Source organism: Vanessa cardui, chromosome Z (genome assembly GCF_905220365.1).
Source record: "Vanessa cardui chromosome Z, ilVanCard2.1, whole genome shotgun sequence".
NCBI lineage: Eukaryota > Metazoa > Arthropoda > Insecta > Lepidoptera > Nymphalidae > Vanessa > Vanessa cardui.
Window position 1 is genome coordinate 2,830,025 of NC_061154.1, and position 23,686 is coordinate 2,853,710.

Sequence of the window (23,686 nt, forward strand, 5' to 3'; positions counted from 1 at the left end):
GAGATGCGTTCTTGAAAATGTACGAAACTTACAATATTTCATTTAAACTAAACTAAAATATCCATTATATTGCATAAATCTATTAAATACAAAAAAAAAAAAAACAAATAATCTTAAAACGTAGAAAGGTTTATTAAAAGTGTTTCAGACACTGTGATTGTCTTAAAAATATACTTTTATCATAAAAATAAAAATATCAGCCAATCAACTTTGCTTACAAACGATTAGCCTAAATTTTGTTTGAATAATTGTTTGAGAAGAATGATTTAAAAAATATGTCTATATATTTTACAGATTATAATATGTTATAAGATTATTTTAATTTAAAGTGTTTAATATGTTTGTAATTATAATTTATAACATTAAACTTAAGGATACTAAAATTATGAATAGCTGTTTTTTATATTTTTTAAACACACTCATAACTTTCAGCAAAACTGTTTTTGACGCACGGGCTTCAACTTTAAGCTCTAGTTGAAGCTACATCTTCAACTTTAAGAGGAGTGGGTGACCAATTTGCGGCATATTACTTGGCAGATGAAATAAATATGTGTTATACATATCAGACTTCAATGCTTTTATGGATTATTTCTCTTACATTAGTAACCATTATGTAACATACTGTATAGTTTCTTTTTTTATTTCTTTTAGATATTAATAATCTAAGTAGAGAAGTCTGTTCATTTTCCTTTACAAATAATGCATGATTTTGTCCCTGCCATTTCAACACGAGTAAGGCTATTTATGTGAGAATCCATACTACAGCTATGCATCTGAAATCCGCAGTATCTATCTGTTATGGCAGAACATCATGGTATTACTTATGTCTACAACTGTGACGCCCCTATGGCTTGTCTCTAGCCTTGACGACGGCTCAAGGTATTATGGTCAATAACAAATATCACCTACGTCAGAACTCATGATATCCTGAAAGAGAATACATCATACCATTTACCAATCAATTCAGATCTACAGGAGACTAGATCTTCTAGCCTCCTTTGAATAACAGTCCTTTGAGGACAAGCCTTAGTCACTTCCAATGCCAACGTTAGACGTCTCACCCTATTATATAAGACTACCTGATGGAAACTACTATTAATCATGAAATTTTAGAAATATTAACCAATCTTGAGAACACGTTTTATACTTTTGGTTTCATTTTATTACAATGGATAACTCATTATTCAGACAGGATTACAAAAATATTGGGTGTATATTTGTATAATGTTATATCGGTGAGGCTACGTAGACGAGTTACCATAAAGCTGTACCAACAAGTAAAGGAGTTTATTTCGCAAGGGTAAATTTCTCGAAATACGTATTGCAGAGATATTTTTTTTACCGCCGAATTCGAAGAAGATAACAAAATCAAACATAAGCTACTAAAACTCCTTTGGTTTTTCCCTGGAATTGGAACTAGTATTTTCTGGTGAAAGTATCTTATTTATTTATGGTATAAAAGTATATGTATATTTAGTATATACATATATACTAAATTCTAGTATCTATACTAAGTCTAGTCGTTCACGTTGATCTAATCCATTTCAATATTGTTTGTTTGTTAAATTCTTTCAAATATCCTTTTTCTTCTTGTGTCTTACTTCTATATAATAAATAAATCTTAATTAAATTTTTGACGCTTCGACAAGTGTGTTGTATGTTTTTATAAGTAGTTTATAATAGACAGTTGTCATAGAACAGAAACGAATTTAAGACATTACATATGATTCTTTTTAAAACGTTTACTCAATACTATTTAATATTTTAAAATATATGTATACATTTAGTAAAATTCTTTTAAAATGGATGTAAAGTAACAACATGTAAATTTCTCAATGATGGGCTAAGGCTTCCTGTCCTTTTGAGGAGAAGATTAGGAGCATATTCCAACACGCTGCTCACAATACAGGTTGGTAGATTCACATGTGGCAGAATTTTTTTGAAATTAGACACATGCACGTTTCCTCGTGGTGTTTCCCTTCAACCCCGAACTCAAGATGAATTATAAACACAAATTAAACACATGAAAATTTCAGTTTTGGTTGCCTGATTTTGAACCAGCAACCGGTTTGATTCATACAGAACAGACAAAAAGTATTTGTATAGATCATTAAAATTTATTGTATAATCAGAATATAAAAACGCGAGATAAATGCGGTACTATATTTTGAAGTTGCTAATAATAAAAAAGTAGTAAAAAATATATAAAATAATATATAAAAAATAGTAAATAAATTTTACAACTTAATTTTACATTATTTTGTACAAGATACAATTCAAGTTGCAAATATTTAGATATATATGACGAATAAAGGAATTAGCTGTATGAGATTAATTAAATGTACAGCGTCAAAGCATTCTTCAAGCGTTAACTCTATGCAACTGATAGAGAAAAAAGTTGGAAATGTTACACAATGCTTCGCTAATTCATGCTAACTCGCGCTGAAAGTTAAATACCGAAGTTGAATAAAACTTTTCTGATACAAAAGGTTGCACTCATGTCCCATGTACCGAGTTAGATGCGGTAAGATTTTTTATATCAAGCTTGTATATAACTTTGATCATTATTATCAAGTTTTTCATCAAGTTGTTCAAAGACAGTGAATTTTGAGCCAGTTGCGTTTATTGGATTGAGATTTTTGAGGTGGCTCAGTAGTTTGAATAGGTGAATCTGAATGAACCTCAACTGATGATAGGCAGCTCAAGCCCAGAGAGGCACCTTTGAATTTTAATGTGCACAATTTATTTATAATTCGTCACTGGATAATAAACTCTTGAGTTAATTTAAATGTGTCACCAACACGTGGTTCAGTAAGCTAATAAGTTATTTCTTAGCGAGAAAGTCCTTAGTCCAGCAATATTCTGTTATTTCTTTATTTTTCTACTTCATTAAAATAAATTGTTTAAATACTATGTCATAGTAATTTATGACTCTTTGATCACCAAAGAGATTACAGACATTACCTACACATATTAACAGTTTGTAAATTATCCACTTCAAATTCAGTAATGCTTGCCTGGATTTGAACCTGCAATCATCGGTTAAGATGCGCGTTTTCTATCCACTGGATCATAAGAGGTAAATCTCAAAAAGTTAATTTCATGTTCTTTAAATGAATTTTATCATTGAAGAAATCCAATATCCAATTACTGGCTCTCAGTAACCAATTATTTTTATATTAACATCCTCGTACACTTGCAACAATTTTAATAAGTACAATAATTACAGGTGAAAATTTTCGTCCTAGATTTATTCACATAGGTTACGACTTTGTAACAAACGTGTGAAGCTTAATGTAATGCGTTTTCCCGAGAACGACGTCGTAAGCCAAGAACCGGCCTCAAAGGAGGCCCTTAAGACGTGCGTATTCTGAGTCTTTAAGTGAACCCCTAAGTCTGCCTTGAACGTTACCACTCGCCTATCCAAACTAATGACGCAAGGCCGACTAGTTTTGAAGCTCCGACCACAAAAAAATGTAGACAAAAAATAATAATTGAGATATTTCAATTAAAATCATAATAACGTTTTAATTCTAGAGTTGAATAAAAATTAAATCGAACATTCAAATAAACTATTTTCGACAGTTTTATAAAATTTTGTCACGAAAGTATTCTTTTTTTCCAAATGATTGCAATAATTCCATTTTTCGATGGTTTGTAAACTATAAAAGTCGAAAGTTTTAACGTTGTAGAGGAAGCCTTTCATTTTCCCGGAAAAATCCCTCGGATAACCGGAAGGATGGAGTTTTAGTTTTTCTTGTACAGTCGACTAAAAAGTTCAACTTGCAGAGTTCGTTGAAGTTTGTAGCAACGGTGTTTAAAAACTTACAGTAAACCTTCAGTAACAATATGTGACCTAATATTTCTTTTGTAGACATTTACTTTATTAACAAGTAAATCGTCTTTAATATTTGAGTAAGTTAGGAAGTAGATGTTACACTCTCGTGCTCGGAAATCACGTAAAGCGATCCTGCGTCTTATCCCTCTCCTTGTGTGTGTACGAGTATATTTGTTTTGTATGTGTTTTCCTTCACTTCGATGTAAACATGGCCATGGCCATGGTCGTTATTTGTTAAAGCCTTATTCAGAAAATTTTACATTTAACTCTTCCTCATGAATTGACATGTTTTTTAAAATATTTTATATATTTAAGAGGCCTTCGGCTTTCTTTTTAGAAGCCGTATTTTTTTTTTAATAAATTTTCACCTGTTCGATTCCTACCACCGATGATTTTAGTGGTTTAGTGTGTGTTATTAAAAAGCTATACAATGAGAACAGCTCATTTACCGTGATGAAAGGAATCCTAGTTGTTATTTTACAGACTGAGATTTACAATGGTATGGAATGAAGTAAAAAAACAAAAAAAGAAAGAAGAAGGTTTGGATTCTACCACGCTGCTCCAACGGATATAGAATTACAACATGCATTAAATTAGTCACATGTAGGTCCCTCAATATATTTACCTTCAACGCTGAAAACGAGATGAACTAAAAAAATAATTACACATAGAAATTCAATGGTGTTTGCCTGAGTTCGATCCCCACACTTACCGGTTAAGATACACGCCATACTCTTTGGGCCATACCTGGTCAATTCTTAATTTATTAAAAGTTCTTTAGATGCAAAGTTTATATTTATTACGTTCTATTAATATATTACACTAAGATCCTCTTCTGCTACCACTGGTCGCACTCGCATAAATTAATTTAATTTATAGATAAAATTAAAAAGGACCACTAATCAAAGATATTATACCCTTTTTCAGAGATGGTCAAAGACATTTTCATGGCCGAAGTTGGCTAGTACTTTAAGCCCGCGTAATTAATTAGAGAATTCCACCAACAAGTGAATTTTCGATGTCAACTTTAATTTACTTAATGAAAATATTTTATAAGAAAGTCTTATAGGAGTTTATTGTTTATTATTTACGTTTTAAAATCATAATATTTAAAGTTATTTATTTAAGGTTGACATTGAACAATTCTGAATATTATTGAATGTGTTATTATGTTTCATTGAAAAATCGATGATTAAGTAAATTATGTAAATAATTCAATTGAACTTTATTTAACGATGATCACTTATATTGATCATAATTGTATATTATGCTGTTTTATGTTACATTATACTTTTGTTTCTTCTTACTTAAAATAAAGCTATAATCAGTAAACGAAAAATGATTACCTGGTTATTGATTTAAAATACAGTTATCAGTGAAAACTCAAAACTCAAACCCAAATTTATTTATTCAATTTACACTACTTGCATTACACTTACTTTTTGGTACTCGAATTAAATACCACCTGTTCCGAAAAGAATATACCTGAGATGAACCGGCGGAAGAACACGCTCAGTTTTTTTCTGTCTGTCTGTTATTTTAGTATTTTATATAATATTTTAGTTTAATTGAAACACGAAGACTCGCGTACAACTAGTATTATTTATATATTATTACCCTTACTGAAAGAAAAATAAGTATTATATGTATTTATCTCATATGAAATTTCGGCTCATATTTCTAAATCATCATCATCATCATCATCATCAATAGCCTATTTTTGTCCACTTCTGGACATAGGCCTCTCCCAGTGCACGCCACTGTGGTCTTTCTCCGGCTACTCGCATCCAGCTCCTGCCTGCCGCCTTGCGTATATCGTCACTCCACCGTGCCTGAGGACGTTCTACACTACGTTTGCCGAGACACGGTCTCTATTTCTAAATATGAGCCGAAATTTCAATTTTTTAAGGTTTTTTTAAGATTCTGGGTGGGTTTTTTGCAAAGTATTTACACACCTACAACTAGAATGTACAATTTTTACAAAAGTATTTACACCTATATACAACGAGTAAAGAAAAGTTGATAAACAACAGATCGACGTAAAACCCCCCCATTTGCCACGAGGCCGCCCACACAGACCACACCAGCGGTCCAGGAGCGACCCCGTGGCATTCCTCCGCGTCAGTCTTAGCCGTGGCCAACGAGCAAGCTCAGGCTGCCCACAGTGCGCCACGAGGAGGCGACATGCACTTCTATGTAGCCTATTAAATGTCATTTATATAACTATTTCTATAATTATAAAGGAGAATTCCTTATTATTTAGTGGATCTACTATAAATAAAATACAGTATCAAAATTCTACCGAACCAAGTTGTTATATCAGAAAGTGAAATTCGCCATTGACTACGATAATTACACCATTCCTTAGATAGATAGATACAAGCAACAAAATATCGTATCACCGTAACTCGCCTGTCAATATTTTACGGTCGAGCATCCAGTGTTTTCTTACACAACAGCTAACCTAATGGTCATCCATGCCTATATTTAGCACCGGCCCAGTGCAATTACAACATTCAATCTGTAACACGAGAATACTAAATATATAAAATTAATAAAGATTGGGTGCTACTAATTTAGATAGGCTTGAAAAATACTTATCAATTAGTAGAATCATTTTGAAAATCGATTTTTTTTAAACAACTTCAACGACGCGATACATAACGTGCGGACGTTGTGTGAAGGATGTAGGTTCAACCATTTTGTCTTAGGCTTTTGTCATCCCTGCTTCTAGCACCAACTTACTTAACTTTAAATTGGAAATTAGTAATTTATATATCATCATCGTCATCATCATGATCAGCCTGTATAAGTCCATTGCTAGATATTCCTGCGGTCCTTTTCAACTACTTTCTTCCAGCCATCTTCCATACATCATCGCTCCACCGTACCCCAAGGCGTCCTACAAAACGCTTGCCCAAATGGCTATCGGTTCTCTAAAAGATGTGACCGGCCCACTGTCATTTCAGCTGGCTAATCCTCTGGCCTTTGTTGATTACCTTCGTTCTCCGTTAGATCACCACGTTCCGGATTTGATCATTCAGAGAAAGGCCAATCTCTCAAAGACCTCTTCCCACAGCCCGCTGAGCTAGTTTAAAATTGTGGACCTGGTGAGTTTCCAAGTCTACTGTGTGTTAAACATATGCTTTATAAATCGTGACAGTGTAAAGTTATGCTTATGACTAAAATCGCAGCATTATTTTCCCGTGGAATAGCAATTTCGATGATCTGAGCGAAAAAGCACTGTATTTTACTAAAAAATTAAAATGAATTTATCATATACTAGTAGTGACTTCAGAACCACATGACATAAACATCAAAATGACCTTGAAACATATCTCCTATGACGTCCAATGTAATTTAACTTGTGATAACTCATCAAGTTAATTCGTCGGTCCTATTAACCAATCCATTCGTATTCAGCGTTTCCTATAATAGAAAAGGATAAAGAGCGCAGTGAAAGACTGACCTAATATCATTAAGATAGCTTTAGTTCTGTGGTCACAATCCGTGCGCTGACCATTAAACTTAACGATCAAGTTGAACGTTGGTACCGTTAACCACTCAATACGAAATGTGTCATTATTTAAGTAGTATAATTAAATGTATTTGATCTAAAATTTAAGTATTATAGTCATTGTTGATGGATATACTGCTCCGTTGATTTAGTCATCAATTTTAAGTCATCAAATATTAACACTACAATTATTGTATTATGTATATGCTTTATACAGTTTTTTTTTTAAGTAATTAATTGTTATCAAATTGAAATTTTCACCATAATATTTCACTTCCTATAATATAGTAACATAATATTTCACTTCCTATAATATAGTAACATAATATTTCACTTCCTATTATATAGTAACATAGATAACAGGTTAGTTTGGGATTGGTGATTGACAGTGGGGTTATTGGTACCAGCAATGCTTACATAGAATACGCAAACTGCCCACTGCTGATCCAAAATGTTCTCTTAACTCGAAGTTTAAGAGATTATTCCAGCAACTCCTTCATTGTTTTTTTATCAAATAAACCGACATACATGTTACTATAGCGAATTGAAGTTATTTATTTGCTAATAAGTTCTGTTTAACACAGTTCGGACATATATATTTTTATCACCATATATTATCTGTATAATTCGTGCTCCTTGTAATAAAAATATTCGAATAATAATAAGTAATTATTTTTATAAGAACATTAATTATGATTAATGAGGAATTTAATATGAGATAATATAGACGATGAAAAATATATTTATGATATAAAGACCCTCTGAGTTCCATGCCTGTTCTTGGTCGAATATACATTCCAAACCGTTGAATTTTGAAAATGGAATAAATTAAATATCGATTAAAATTATAAGACCTTGTCATATTTCCGTCGGTGATAACAGGTGAGCTCATGGCCCAAAGGATTTCAAGGTCAAAATGCAAGAAACATTATTGCTACGAATTTATCGGTTTGAACTAGTGGTTTATAATTAATTATTAATGGTTTTTAGTGAATCAAAATTAAAAAGTAAAATTATGTTTGAATAGCCGTGCCTTAGTGTTTTTGAAAAATAACTCGTTTTGTACACAGCTTACTTGTGACATTTTACGAACCAAAACTAATTAATAACCTGTATATTCTACGTGTATTTCTTAAATATTACAGCATGTGTCTCCGCGACGATTTGCTGCCATGGGTTTTAGGCTAGTTCTGACATTATACTCAATGAAAATAAATAATAAAACATTCTGAAATATGTGAAAATGTAAATATCATTATATGTACTGAAACTTCAATTAATACAAGTTTCGGTGAATAGGGAATTCGGACACAAAGTTACGGACCTATACATTGTTGAAGTTGATAGTTTTCATATACATATGTTAGTGTTAGCTGACTCTTGGACTATAAATCCAGACTTCATAACTTGAACTGCAGTCGAGTGGGGCGGTCCCAAATGAGGTGTACAGCTCCTATACTATTAATATTATTTATGCTCAGTGAGAATTCCCGGCGAGCGCGAATAAAGGTGGAACGAGTATTCTTTATAAGAAAATAAACTGAGATGTACATTTTTAAAAGTTGTTGAGAAAATAAGTAACGAAGCGTATAAAAATTCTTAAAGCACCCACAATTTTACGAATATTACATCATTTTTTTCGCAAAGATTCAGCTGTATTATGAAAAAATATTATCCTAAGGCAATAACTTTACATCGCAAATTTATTAATAAGATCTATTGATTACGTAATTTTTATATTACCGTTTTATTTATAGAAAATTGATGTTCTCTTTTTAAAATATCTCTCGTTTCAATGGAGTTTCGTAAGAAGGTTTTATAGATTATGCGGATTCAGTTTCCAATGAATTATGTATCTGGTTTGATACACGTCGAAACATTAATTACATTACATATAATATATTTTGTATGGCTTAAATAGAGTCCTGAAGATAATTTAATTTGTTATTTAAACGCATAAGGCAATAAATGTTGAATACATTTCGGGAATACTAAAAATCTGTTTCCTATTACAAATGTTAACTTGAATATTGTACTGTTTGTGTGCCCCATCGTACACCCATCTATATAATTACCATCCATTCCAGTAAAGACCGGTTATTAAAACCAGTTCAAACCAGTTATTCAGTTAGCAACGCTACGTATTGTTTTGTTAATAATGTAACGTGAGAAATACTAACGACGTACTACGCCGTACTGCGCCGTTGATGAGTGAGTCGGTATGATAACAAGGATAAATTTAATTTAGCTTAAATCCAATAGTGAAGTGAAGTTTGTTTTTAAATACTGTGTCTCCATTTTGTTCCAATAACAATATAAAAATAGCGAACAAAAATCGTGATAGAAGGGACGGTATTGTATTAGCACCAACCAAGCCAGTGTCCTTACGCGCCGCCAATATTGGACCAAATTAAATAACTTGGCGTTGTTCCATTGGTGATAGGCACACCATTAAGCCTCGGCTGTGACTATTAGCGTCAATTCCCGTTTCAACCGCAATCTCTTTCGTGTCGACGTTTTATTATCGAACGAGTCAGCTTCCGTGTAATCCCAGGAGCTATACGGTGCAGCAAATTGTGCATTGTTACTCTGTTTGAAGTAATAAAACTGCGGCTCTAGAAGCGGTCAAGTGAACAGGCGTACAGCTATCTCCTGCCATAGTTGCAATATTTCCTTTAAGTGATTTCAAGATGTATATCTAAAAATCGCATATATAGTGAATTATTGCATCAGTAGTCAATTTGTTCCAAAAAATAACCGGAATTTCTTAGCGATTTGGTAGAAATAACCTTTAGTAGATTTACATATAATTCACCCAAATAACGTAACTAACCAAAAGAGTATATTGAGAAGGAAAATTAGCAACCATTACATTAACATTGTTAAATAAATATTTTGTCATTCCGTTGCAGGAATTAAGGCAGCGCAACATTAGATTGTAAAATAATTTTAGTATTCAGTATTTTCTTGGTCACATAGAAATTTAACATGTTGAATTTATCCCCAAATGTTTTGGTTCTCAATATAACTAATGAAAGGACCATAGTCCAATTCTAAGCAACAAATTCTCTGTTAATTAATATTCGAAACGTAAAATGTAATCATTTTCAAAGACTCCGAGTTCTAAGGAAGCTATTGGCTGTGTCATGAATGGATGTCACAAATTGTCTGCCACAGTGAGGATTGTATTCTGTAGAACCATTCTGTAAGGACTCATTTCATCTCCCACGAGTGAAATGGTAAATACTGACTAACGGCTCTACGCTATATTGGCATTTATGTATCATATACGTAGTGAGCTATATCCCTTTCTTGCATTTTAAATTACGACCTTTTTATATCAAATCTGAACTTTTAATAATACAATAAGGTATTTGTAATCGTAGTTTATTTTCATGGCAATATACATATATAGTTAACTTTAAAAGAATCATGTAAAAGATTTCAAGGAGAAAAAAATCAGTACACATATACATTCCAAATTATCATAATCAACTAAAATATATATATTTGTTTACGACACGATATTTCTTAAAACAAATAAATAACTCTTCCATAATATATGCCGACAAAAGATAAATCCACTCTTCATTTAAATACATGTTGTTTCCATACAAGTAAATACCAAGAAATACCAAGCAACGCATACCTTTTCCGTGATATTCAGCATAGACAACTTGTAAGGGTTCGTTCAAAATGTGCAACTTGCATTTCGATGTTGAACTAAACTCCGTTTGAAGCGAGTAAGCGAGAATCGTGAAAGTTTAGAGGGTCTCTCGGTGATTCAGTGTTTACAAACTGTATTTATGAATACCTTTATGGTAATAGCAGTCAATAAATCATTTATTTATTACAGTCTTATGATTGCTTGCCAGTCTATAACGGATTCGTTCATAAGGCGTAGCCTGGTTCTAGGTTTTAGCGGCAAGGAGTATTTAGTGGCGTGATGCTTAGAGACAGTTATATCTCCTGTGGTTCGGTCAGCAGGTAAATGTAATGATCTTCCGCCCGAACTATTTCCGTTTTTGTTAGATTTCCATATACGATTTCTTAGAATGAGGAAATAGAGTTCTCACATATATGCATGTAGGTTGCGTTCATTCTAAAACACTACCTTTAACAAAGTTAACAACTCTCCTGAACAGCTATAGAATCGAAATCCGAAGTGAGTAAATCATAATTCAATGTCAAACTTTGACGGTTTCTATTATTATTATTATTATTTTAAATATTACTGGAGGGGCAAATGAATCAACTTAGGTAGGTAGATAGTGGTCATCATGGTTTATCACCAATGCGCCACCAACCTCGGGGATGTACCTTATAACTGTAGTTATACACACTTACCCTTGAAATTAGAACACAAAAGTAGAACACAAAAGTAAGTAAGTCTTGCTGTTTGGTGGGATATCTGATAAGTGAGAGATTAATCTAGAGACAAAATTCTACTACCAAGTGATTTTCGCAGTCGTATTTAATTATTTTTTTATGTGTTAAGTGGAAAGTGGCTACCACCGCCCATAGACATCTACAACAGCAACGGGCTGGAACTATAAGAGGTTTTTGTTTATATATATTTACTAGCAACCCGCCCAGCTTCTCACGGCTGCTATACTGATACTAAATATTATACTACTGAATTTGTTAAATTACGACATCAAATTAGAAACTTCTTAAATAATCCATGTTTCTTAACTATGTTGTCTATGTATCACTCTATCTATTAAAAAAATCTACATCAAAATCCGTGGCGTAATTTTAAAGATCTAAGGATACATAGAAGAGACAGCAGTAAGCGACTTAGTTTTATACTATGTAAGAATATTACATTTATTTTAGATATTTTAAACCAATTATAATAATTTACGATTAATTGATTCCGCAATCCCAGTTTCGTATCTATTGTAAATATATAGGATACATTTTATAGCGAGTACTCACCGTCATGAGAATCGTAGATGTAAATAACGTCTCTCCATCCGTAGTGCACTATTGTATCGACGATTGCCTTATGATAGTCAGGCCGCATGCTGACCGCGTGGTCTATCAGTCCAGATGACGGTGGTATTACCTGATAAAACAAAGATAAACTAATAAATTAAATATTTACATTTTATAATATTATTAACATATTACAATAATTATTAACATCTATTCATATAATGCAATTGGATGATCTGTTTTAAATGAATGCATATATCTACTTATATCCAAATATTTTTTTTGAACAATTTTTTTGTCTGTTTGTTCGGGCTTATCGACTGGATCGATTTTGATGAGATTCCCTATGTAGATAGCTGATGCAATAAGGGCTAAGTGAGGCTACTTCTTGTATATAATTTTAGTTTCATCCAAATGCGCACGAAATCGGGATCAAAACTAGTTAATTTTAAAAATTATAAGTAATGATGCGTTGGACAAAAAATTAACGAGCCCTGTCGCCCGTTGAAACAATAAAGCAAAGTGTTAAACTTTCAGTGAAGCCCTTATAAATAGATAAATGAATTTATGAATAGTAACATATATATGATACCAACAATCTTACAAGTAGCAAATAGATAAAGAAATAATTATATAACAATTTCAAACGTGTACACGGTTTCGTTTCGGACAAAATTTTTTTATCTTTACTTGTATTTTGTATCTTTGTATTTTTGTATTAATATTTTTTACCGTTTGTATGTAAATTTCGTCGGAAAACATTCGAGATAAATAAATATGTCATTTGACGATTCATCAATCGGAAGAGAATCAGCATGATGACATAAGCTCAAACTCTTCAACAGGATTATATTAAAGTTATACAATTTTTGCAGCAGTCGCTAATAAGAACGAAAGTAGCTTCTTATTACAATCGAAAGTGTTATTGAAAACGGCTTTATTTGTTATGATAAACAAACCGTATTATATATAATTTCACCCTAGATAAACTATAAAGCCAAGCTTCATTAAAATAAGCAGTTCCCACATACTAATTACCTATGTCGAGGCTGTGGTCGAGTTATTAAATTTATTAATAACTCGACCAGAGCGCTACCGGGCCAGATTTTACGTTTTCATTCTTGATACAAAGCCTTCCATATTAAATTTAACGGAAACATATTTATAAATAAATAATTCGATAAAAATATAGGCTATCAAATCTATTCATTTAAAAATAGTTTTTAAATGTTTCATTAGCAGCCAATACCGAATGATATAAAACCATATTGTTATAATATTCCTATCGGTACTTTTTTTCCGATAAATTTAACAATTGTCATCATATTTTAGACTTCTAGAGATCTTAATGTATTAAACACTTAAAGGTTTCTCACGAATAACTATTTTCGAAAATAGTATAAAAATCCTTTTAATTGGTTTGAGTTGATTGCGTACATACTTTATTTGTATCGACTTTTTTTGTTGTAAAGCGATTGAGCTTATTTGTTTGATAAAAAACATGTAACTTCATAAAAAAATAATATTTAAAAAAAATATATAATATAAAAAAAAATATTTTAAAGTTAGTCACATGTAAGTCAAATATAAAAGACAGATGCCGATGTAACAATAATAATTAACAGTAGAAACAATAGTCATTTATTATTTGACTTATTTAACAATACACATCTTACATAAGTGTCTTATCTATATTAAATATTTTGAATTTTGTTACAATTTGAGTGAGCCAGTGTTACTACAGGCACAAGGGACATAACATCTTAGTTCCCAAGGTTGGTGGCACATTGACGATGTAAGGAATAGTTAATATTTCTTACAGCGTCATTGTCTATGGGTGATGGTGACCACTTACCATCAGGTGGCCCATATGCTCGTCCGCCAACCTATACCATAAGAAAAAAAAATAAGATGAAAAGAAATTTTCTTGGTATGGCAATGGCATCAACCACTAAACTATTAGAGACTGAGAGAGAGAGAGATTTACATCTTAAAATAATTGTTATATAATAAATACTTTAAGAAGAATAAATAAATATGAAATATATTATATGTTGTGGATTCATAGCTAATCTCGGAATTTAATTTTATCGGAACGTGCTGTGCGAAAACTATTTAAACCACGTGCATTCTTCAATAAGAATATATGAATTTCGTAATACATAAAAAGAAGAATTTACAGAAAATTTCAAGTATTTAATCCGATAGATAGATTCCTATCTATCGCTGAGCAACGAAATTAAGAGAAGAATGATTGTCAGCAGAATCGGAACGGCGTTTTAGTCCGATTTTTTATCGAAAAGATTCATAGGTATTCATTAAGCTGAATGCTTTTTAACGTCCTACATTGCGAAAATTCTTTTACGAATATTCTATATTTCGATAAATGTAAATTATATCTTTATATGAATCTACTCTGTGGTAGGACTACGTATTATACTTTCTAACACTAAGTAACAGTAAATGAAACAGTAACTACACGCACAAGGGACATAAGATCTTAGTTCCCAAGGTTGGTGGCACATTGGCAATGTTAGGAATGGTTATATTTCTTACAGCACCATTGCCTATGGGCGGTGGTGGCCACTTACAATCAGTTGATCTACATACTCGTCCGCCAATCTTAATCATAAAATCCATGATCTTATAACGCTAAGTAAGTGTCAGTGCAACGGACATACATATATTTAGTACCCAATGTTGGTGATGATTTGGAGATGTAAAAAATGTTCAAAAATTCTTACGGCTCCAATCTCTAGGAGAGGTAGTAACCACTTAGCAACGGTTAACACATTGCTTGAATAATGCACAAAAAAGAAAAAAAAATCATTCCTACAAATAAATATAATTTAAATATATTTATATCTACTTTATTGCTTAGCAAAAATATTCGCTTATATACAAGTTTGTAAACATAATCGCCTAAAACGAATTTCCGTTTTTTTTTATTTCCTCGGTATTGGATCAACAGCGTTGTTTATTTTCCGTTAATATTTTATAGTTTTAAAGTTTTATATTATTCAGCTTCAAGCATTACGCGAGTGAATATAGATGTATGTATATGTGTGAGTGAATATAGATATATGTATACAATTTTTATTTCCATCTACATAGATGGGAATAAAAATTGATATTTGGTACGAGTTCACTGTACTGCTTGTTAGTTTATTTTGCTAAAATTATATTGTTTTATTGTGTGTGTGTAAAGTTGTATAATAAATTGCTAGAATCAAATTAAATATATGTAGATGCAAATATATTAAAATTATTTTTCATGGAAACCATAATACTGTGTTAGTACAATTAGCTTTAAGCTGGTTAAACAAGTATTTTCTACAAAACTTATTCATACAAAGGAAAATAATGTAAATTATTATTTTATTAAATACTTTCGTCGTAAGTTTCATATCTCATAATTAAGTCCGATTATTTATGCTAATATTAGCGTAATACGGTTTATTGTTAGTTAGATACTTAGCCGGTTGGTTGACTTGGATTTTATAAATTAAAAAAAATAAATAAATTCATCAACAAAAAAATTAATCATTTTAATAAGGGCTAAAATATACACATGAAGATGTATTAGCGAATTAATCAAATTGAAATAATCATAGATGATATCGAAAGTGATTCTGAAAGCGAATGCAAATAAAAATCACACATAAAACGTCCTGAATCAGAAACTCACTCGGAAACAAACTAACCGTTTCTTATATTTTATTATTCACGATGTACGTTAAGTGTGAAGTTGAAATGTGATAAGACTTACCTTCTCGGGAAACCAAGGTGTGACAAACGGCATTTGGAAGGTATTCGTATAAGAGTGCAAAGTGTCAAATGATTCAGGTGTCACGGCGCCCAACATCGCGAATACACCGCGAGCGAATTGATTGCAAACTGTGGAAGAAGAAAAATATTCATTGTAATATATACGATACAAAAATTCAACTTGTGCTAGATTCTATTCCATTTTATACCAACCTACCTACATAGTATAGAACAAAGTCGCTTTTTTAGTCCCTATATCTTTAAAACTACGCAACGGATTTTGATGCGGTTTTTTTTAATAGATAGAAATGATTCAAGAGGAATGTTTTTATATATAAAACATGTACTATTTAATAAAGAAACACTGATTATTTTAGAAGTTTCTATAATGTTGTCATATCAGGTTGTCATATAATATAATAGGTGTGATAGATGTTTCCTTAATCGTAGATTACATTGTTAACAGAGACCCAAGCAAGTTGCGAAGTGGAGAATGTCTAAAAATATTTAAGATTAAAAGTAAATAAATCATCGCCAATTTAACTCATTAAAGGGTGGATTAAAAAAGAAGTATTTTCATCTATAGCGGTTCAGTTGTTTAAACATAAGGTAAAAGAAAGACTTTCGCATTTATAATATTAGTAGAGAATTTCGAACATTGACGATCACCTAATGTCTCTTCATTTAAAATTTCTATTTTATAATATGTACATATAATAATAGCCGCTTTTTACTAAATGCATATGTTTACACTGTACATAAACCAAAATATATTTTTTTTACAATTTTTGACAGTCGGTATATCTGTCAGTTTGTTCCGGCTAATCTCTGAAAATGCTGGACCGATTTGACGAGACTTTCACTGGCAGAAAGCTGATATAATAAAAAGTAACTAATGCTACAACAACAACTTTTTTGTTAAATTCAATGCGTTCGGAGTCACGGGCACAGCTACTTAATATTTTAATTATTTTTGATCATTTTTGAATTCAAATTTAAATTAGGAATTTTGAATGTGCCTGTGTCACAAACAGAATTATTTTACTTAAATTAATAAAATGTAACGCCTATTCTACAATTTATCGATCTGTTTTTTTTTTTAATATAATATAGGTACTCATGTATCCGTACAATTGGATGGGTTTTATTAAAATTACACAAAAAATAAAAATGTTTTATCTATGTTACTGAAACCAAATATATTTTTGTATAAGTTTTTATTAATAAACAAAGTTAAGCGACCGTTGTGAGTTAGTTTTATTCAAAGTAAATGTATCGTCAAACGAAACCGAGAAGCGAAAACGCAGAATATTAACGCTATTTATATCAAAGGAACTCCTTTTTGAATATAAATTACGTTGTATGAGTCTGAAACCGTCTTAATCTTATTTAGAAATTTTTAAAGCTTAAAAACTTTTTGGTATTTCTATATAATGTAAGTAAGTTAAGTGGCAACAGCTTGTGAATATTTTTATTTCCTCTTAAGGAATGGGTATGGGGGCAATTTCGTACTCGTTTCGAAAAAAAATAAATAAAATTTTAACAAAAAGAAAAACCGACTTCAAATAAAACACTATTTTAAAACAAATGAATATGCACGAAAAAGTAATAAAAATAATTGCGTATTCAACATATTTTTTAGAGTCTTCCTAAGTTAAATGAAATGAAAAATATTAGACTACTTAAAAGTCGATTAACGATTATATCATGTAGTTATAGTTATTGGTATATTTGGAGCCGGTGTCAGCCACGGTGCCCTTGCCCCAACAAGCAAAAGAAAGAAGCGATACGAGTGATCCCTTGATTGATCCAGTATATTATTGTGTAAAAGGTAATTTGTAAAAAACATATTTGTTAATGTATTCTCGTATTGTTTTTTGATAGATATACTGTAGGGTTTTATTGGCTGACACCGACTCCAAATATAACAATAATTATAACTACATGATATAATCGTTAATCGACTTTTAAGTAGTCTAATATTTTTCATTTCATTTAACTTAGGAAGACTCTAAAAATATGTTGAATACGCAATTATTTTTATTACTTTTTCGTGCATATTCATTTGTTTTAAAATAGTGTTTTATTTGAAGTCGGTTTTTCTTTTTGTTAAAAATTTATTTATTTTTTGATTTTAAGTGAAGCTGATGTTGACTAACTAATTTTTTTTAATATGGATAGATTAAGCGTTCCGTTTATATGAGTCAGAAACTACTTCGAGGACAATTTCAAAGGAAACTTGCGAATAAAGCAAAAATAGACTTTCGAAAATGCGGATTTAATACGTCACGCGGCGTAAACTACAAGGATCCATCGAAAGAGCTGTAATCGAACTCAGCAAAAAAACTTTGAAAAAGACCAACTATTTTTCGGACATCATATGACATCACATACACCAAATTTGATTAAAGATAGTAAGAAATTCTGCCCCATATCGCACGCTAACTGCGAGCCGTATAGGAGTTCCATCACTACATAGTATAAAACAAAGTCGCTTTCTCTGTCCCTATATCTTTAAATCTACGCAACGGATTTTGATGCGGTTTGTTTTAAAAGATAGTGTGATTCAAGGTCAAGGTTTGTGTATATAATACATGGACAATATAGTAAAGAAACACTGATAATTTTAGAAGTTTGCGATGTGATGTCATATATAAACAAATTCTGTAGTATATTTAGTATCAGTATTGCACCCGTGCGAAGCCGGGGTGGGTAGCTAGTTGATTATAATACTAGACTATGATAATTACATAAACATAACCACATTACGGAAGGTGACTCAAATATCCAAATAACCTATAAATAAAAGATTCGACCGAGTATCGCTAACGTGCTCCTCAGAATTGTTCCGTTCCCTTCCGTTCTGTTACTTTGTCATGGATCCTGTGCTCAGAACCTTACCAAACTTTCACCAAATTACCCTTGAAGTATATATTGTATATTAAAAAAAGAATTATCAAAATTGGTTAACGTGATTTTCAGTTATTCACCTATTTGTCGCGCATATACATAATGCAAAATTAAGACTTATGTCGTTTTCACATGGATACCATCATCGTAAAAAAAAATAAAAAAATGGGACCCCACGGGAAGCACTACCTTTCAAACAAAAAAAAAAATATCAAAATCGGTCCACCCAGTGAAAAGTTATGAGGTAACAAATATATATAAAAAAAAAAAAAATACAGACGAATTGATAACCTCCTCCTTTTGGAAGTCGGTTGAAAAATACGACAAGTTCAAATTACATTAAATAAATTAAAAAAATAGTACCTATAATTATTTTATGTCAACTTTTGGCATATTATTACAGCTCGGAACCATCTTCGATTTTTGTCCTCGTGTAGGGGGACCCTGTGACGAAAGGCTCATAAGTTGTTTGTTTCCATATCTCAAGTTACAGTTTTTTTTTAATTGATTGCCTTATAGCAATGAGAACAAACATGTTAAAATATAACGATGATCGGTCAAGCTGTTTTACTATTAATTATTTTATCCCCTGTCATCTCTCTACTACATAATATTTTGAATATCTGTAAAGACTACCACTTCGAATGTTATATCACTTGCTAATTTTATGACCTTAGTGATAAGTTGATGGTATATTCAATACAAGTACACACATATATATATATATATATTACACAGCTGTATATATATATAGTAGCTGTATGTATATACACAGCTGTGTAAGATTGTGAATAGAATTCTAGTTTACAATTTCTTCTAATCTGAAAATACAAGCAGGTTGTAAGGGCGACTGACTACTAATCATCTGCTGTACTCATCCACCATCTAATAATATAAATAAAACAGACGCACTAACGGTGATGTCGATAACCAAAAGCTCATTAACAATACAATGCTTTTTTTATGGAATAGGTTGACGGACGAGCATATGGGCCACCTGATGGTAAATGGTCACCATCACCTATAGACAATGACGCTGTGAGAAATATTAACTATTCCTTACATCGTCAATGCGCCACCAACCTTGGGAACTAAGATGTTATGTCTCTTATTTGCCTGTAGTTAGTTACACTGGCTCAATCACCCTTCAAACCACACACAATTGTACTTAATATTAAGATGCGTTTAAACTGTGATGTCTTTAATGTGGGAGAGAATAAATAAATTATTATTATTAAAAAAAAAACCGAAACACAAAAATATTGAGTACTGTTGTTTGGCGGTAGAATAACTGATAAGTGGGTGGTACCTACCTAGACGGGCTTGCACAAAGCCCTACCACCAAGTATGTTGTTTATTTATGTCATAATCTTCTCACTCTGTATTCGCATATAGATCTGATTAAACCAAAAAATTACAAACAAACAGTCAATTAACATTAAAACATACATAACGAAGTTATAAATCTATATTAATGCACCAATATTAAATTCAAGTATATAAAATTATCCTCTATTATTTAAAGACACATACAACTTGTACTTGCTAGTACGTTATAGTACTAATAAGATGAAAGGTTTACTTTAACACGAGAACGTTATTAAAGATGCGTAGTTCGTCAACTGATAAATGTATAGTAATAGTTACATAGGAGTACAATTTTGAAATATATTTGGTGATAGGTTGATCGTAGGCCTTTTTGCGAGTTCATCTGAATTTTACTAATGCTCATCATATACGTTGGTTTTGTATCAATTTGAAGGATACGTGAGCCAGTGTAACTGCAATCATGAGGTACATTTCAGCAGCAAAGATCGGCGTATTAATTGTATCCGATGATTCATAGTTTTACAAGGAACAAAGCTATGTCCCTGTAATTATTTAGATTATTAGAAAATGGAACCCTGTATCGAAAAAACATATATTTACACATCGCTTTGAATTTGTATTCTATATATACTTGTAGGTACCATCCCACAATATACCTTCATGTCTAGTTGACGTCATAAAAAATTACCAGTAAAGCTATTCTCTAAGTAAGTCTTCCAAGTAAGTTTTTAAATAATTGTCGAAAATCCTAATTGATAATTTGAATTTTTATTATATTTCTCGCGAATTATTTTCTTAATGAAGCCGTCATGAGAATTCCAAACTGGCTATCGATATTTCGTTATTTCCCAACCGACAGCACCTCCGTTCACCGTAATTACACTCTAACACAATTATCTTAAAAGCCTGTCGCTGGAGAGAAATTTAATGAACTCGGTAATAGAGTGAATTGTCTTAAATTTAATCTACCTCCATTTTTTTCGTGACGAAGGTGGAAATTTTTTTCTTCATTCCTAATGCATACACTTACTTACGCTTTTATTGTAATTAAACTATTATTTACATTTCATTATTTAAGTAATCGTGTCTTTCACATTATATATATTATCACAGACAACTCTCATTTCAAGAATTAAAACCACCGTATATACCTTTTATTCTTACTTCACTTTTATTTACGATTTAGATAATACTAACCTCACATCTCTGCTTTGCTGATACTAAATTGGTTATTGTTGGTTATCCCAGATGTATATCATTATTACATTATACTGTACTACATTATTTTGATCTGTAGTTTCAGCCAGCGTTTGCAATTTAAGCAGAATAATGTGTTTATTTACATCACTTTTAAACATCTAAAATTATCGGTATTTCTCTACTATTTTATACATGAATTGTACATATACCTTTCTCTTGACTCAATCTATCGATTTAAAAAATACATCAAAATCTGTTGAGTAAATTTAAAGACGTGGGATTACATAGGGACAGACAGTGTTAAGAGACTTACCTTTATACTATGTAATTATTATTTATTGCATGTAAACAAAAATATGTACAAAATTAAGATTTCTTTGTTTTTATTAATGGTTGATATCGAATATATCAATAACATTAACGAGATAATCGATTAATTATCATAGTCAACATGTTTATATCGAATATTCTAATATGCGTATGTGTGTGTACTAGTGGTATGTCGTATTGCATCTGGACCAGAGAGGTTTGTGAGGGATTGAAGTGGATACGCTTAAATCTTAAGTCGCGTCGTTGTTGTGCTGATAAATGACCCGATGTTTGAGAGGTATGCCAGTTTGATTGATAGAACAATTATCGGAGTCGAACATTTCTTAATTATTAAGCGTGTTGTGATTATTGTCGTTATTTGCTTGCTTTCGATCAATTAAAACTATAAAATAAGTGATATACAGATTGCAGAGAGGAAGGTTTCGCTACAATCAGAAGTCTTGCCCTTTGCCACATACACTTTTTAAAACACCAACAGTATACACAGTAACATCCTGTTAATTTCCCACTGCTGCAAGCTTTTTAGCCGTTTGATTTGAAGGTTTGGAGCATATTCCAACACTCTCCAATGCGGGTTGGTAGATACACAGGTGCACGAAAGAACATGAAAATTCAATGGTGCTTGCCTGAGTTCAAGATGAGTTGAGTGTAAGATGCATGCATTCTAATCACTGTTCTATCTCAGCACTATAGACACAAATTCATGTTAATATTTTCAGTAATTTCCTTATATTTTATATTTAAAGAGACAACACTGAAAATAAACTATTAGTCTTCCAGAAAAATACTTTTATTCAATATGAAATACAGCTTACTGCTCATAAATCTTTAGATTATAATACTGAAAATTTTAAATATCACCTGCAAAAGTATTAAAACCCTAAAGAAGAATAAAAACAATGCCTGATTCTTTATATGAGTGAACGACATCACATAATCCGGTACAAAAAGGAAGGATATTTACGAGTATTCTAACATGTACTGAGTCTATCGCCGCCTCAGGCAGTCATTAGTCCTTAGCACCGCTGATTAAATTGAATTTTCATGTTACCAAATAATCGAATCAAACATAAAGGAAAAACCTAAATAAATTACATCGTGACGAAATGAAAATTCGCATTTCGGTAAACACATACTCCATTACCCGAAAACCGTATTATCATTTACGTTTATGATTAAGCATTAGCGCTCGCGGTTTCCTTTTACATGACTGTATGAATATAATGGTTTATACTAGTTGCGTGTTGCAGATTTTACTGCAGAAAATTTCGTCGAATAATCATTTTGCGGTTGATTACAAATTTTGCAATATTTGCTCGTTTAGGGTATATTGTTCGATATTTATTAACTTATCACCGATGTTATCGTTTAACAAACATTATCACTAATTAATAGTCATGTTATTATCATTTATGACGGTTATCATATTTTTGGAATGAATATTAACAATGAAAGCGATGACAAAAATGATCAAGGCGTAGAATTAACGCTCTTTTGTTTTTATATCCACTGAACTGAGAGCTAATTTCTCGGTCAGAGCGCTATTAGTTCCTCTGTACTGACTCAGACAGTTCGGTGTCACTGTCATTTTATATGACACATAAAAACAGCTATGACGTCATTGACGTAATTTATTTAAATTTAATTTAATATACCTTTTGTTCGTGTTATAAATCGGCGAAACAAAATTATCGTTTAATTTTTACACATAATTTTTAATGATATTATTAATAATAAACAATTTTTTTTTACGTATATAGAAACTAAGCAAAGCCAGTAAATTTGGTCTCAATAAAACCTGACAATAAAAAAAAAAACTAAGAAATAGCTTCAGTTTGTATTTGAAACATTTT

The 23,686-nt window shown here is 31.4% G+C and overlaps 1 protein-coding gene across 1 annotated transcript in view; it reads right to left on the reverse strand.

Moving 5' to 3' along the window:
* Positions 1 to 23,686, reverse strand: part of LOC124543049 (glutamate receptor 1-like) — a 146,222-nt gene that overhangs the window by 61,244 nt on the left and 61,292 nt on the right. The window contains exons 3-4 of the mRNA XM_047121065.1: positions 16,066 to 16,193; positions 12,297 to 12,426 (exon numbers count right to left, since the gene is read on the reverse strand). Coding sequence (XP_046977021.1) covers positions 12,297 to 12,426; positions 16,066 to 16,193 — 258 coding nt within the window. The remainder of the gene's footprint in view (positions 1 to 12,296; positions 12,427 to 16,065; positions 16,194 to 23,686) is intronic.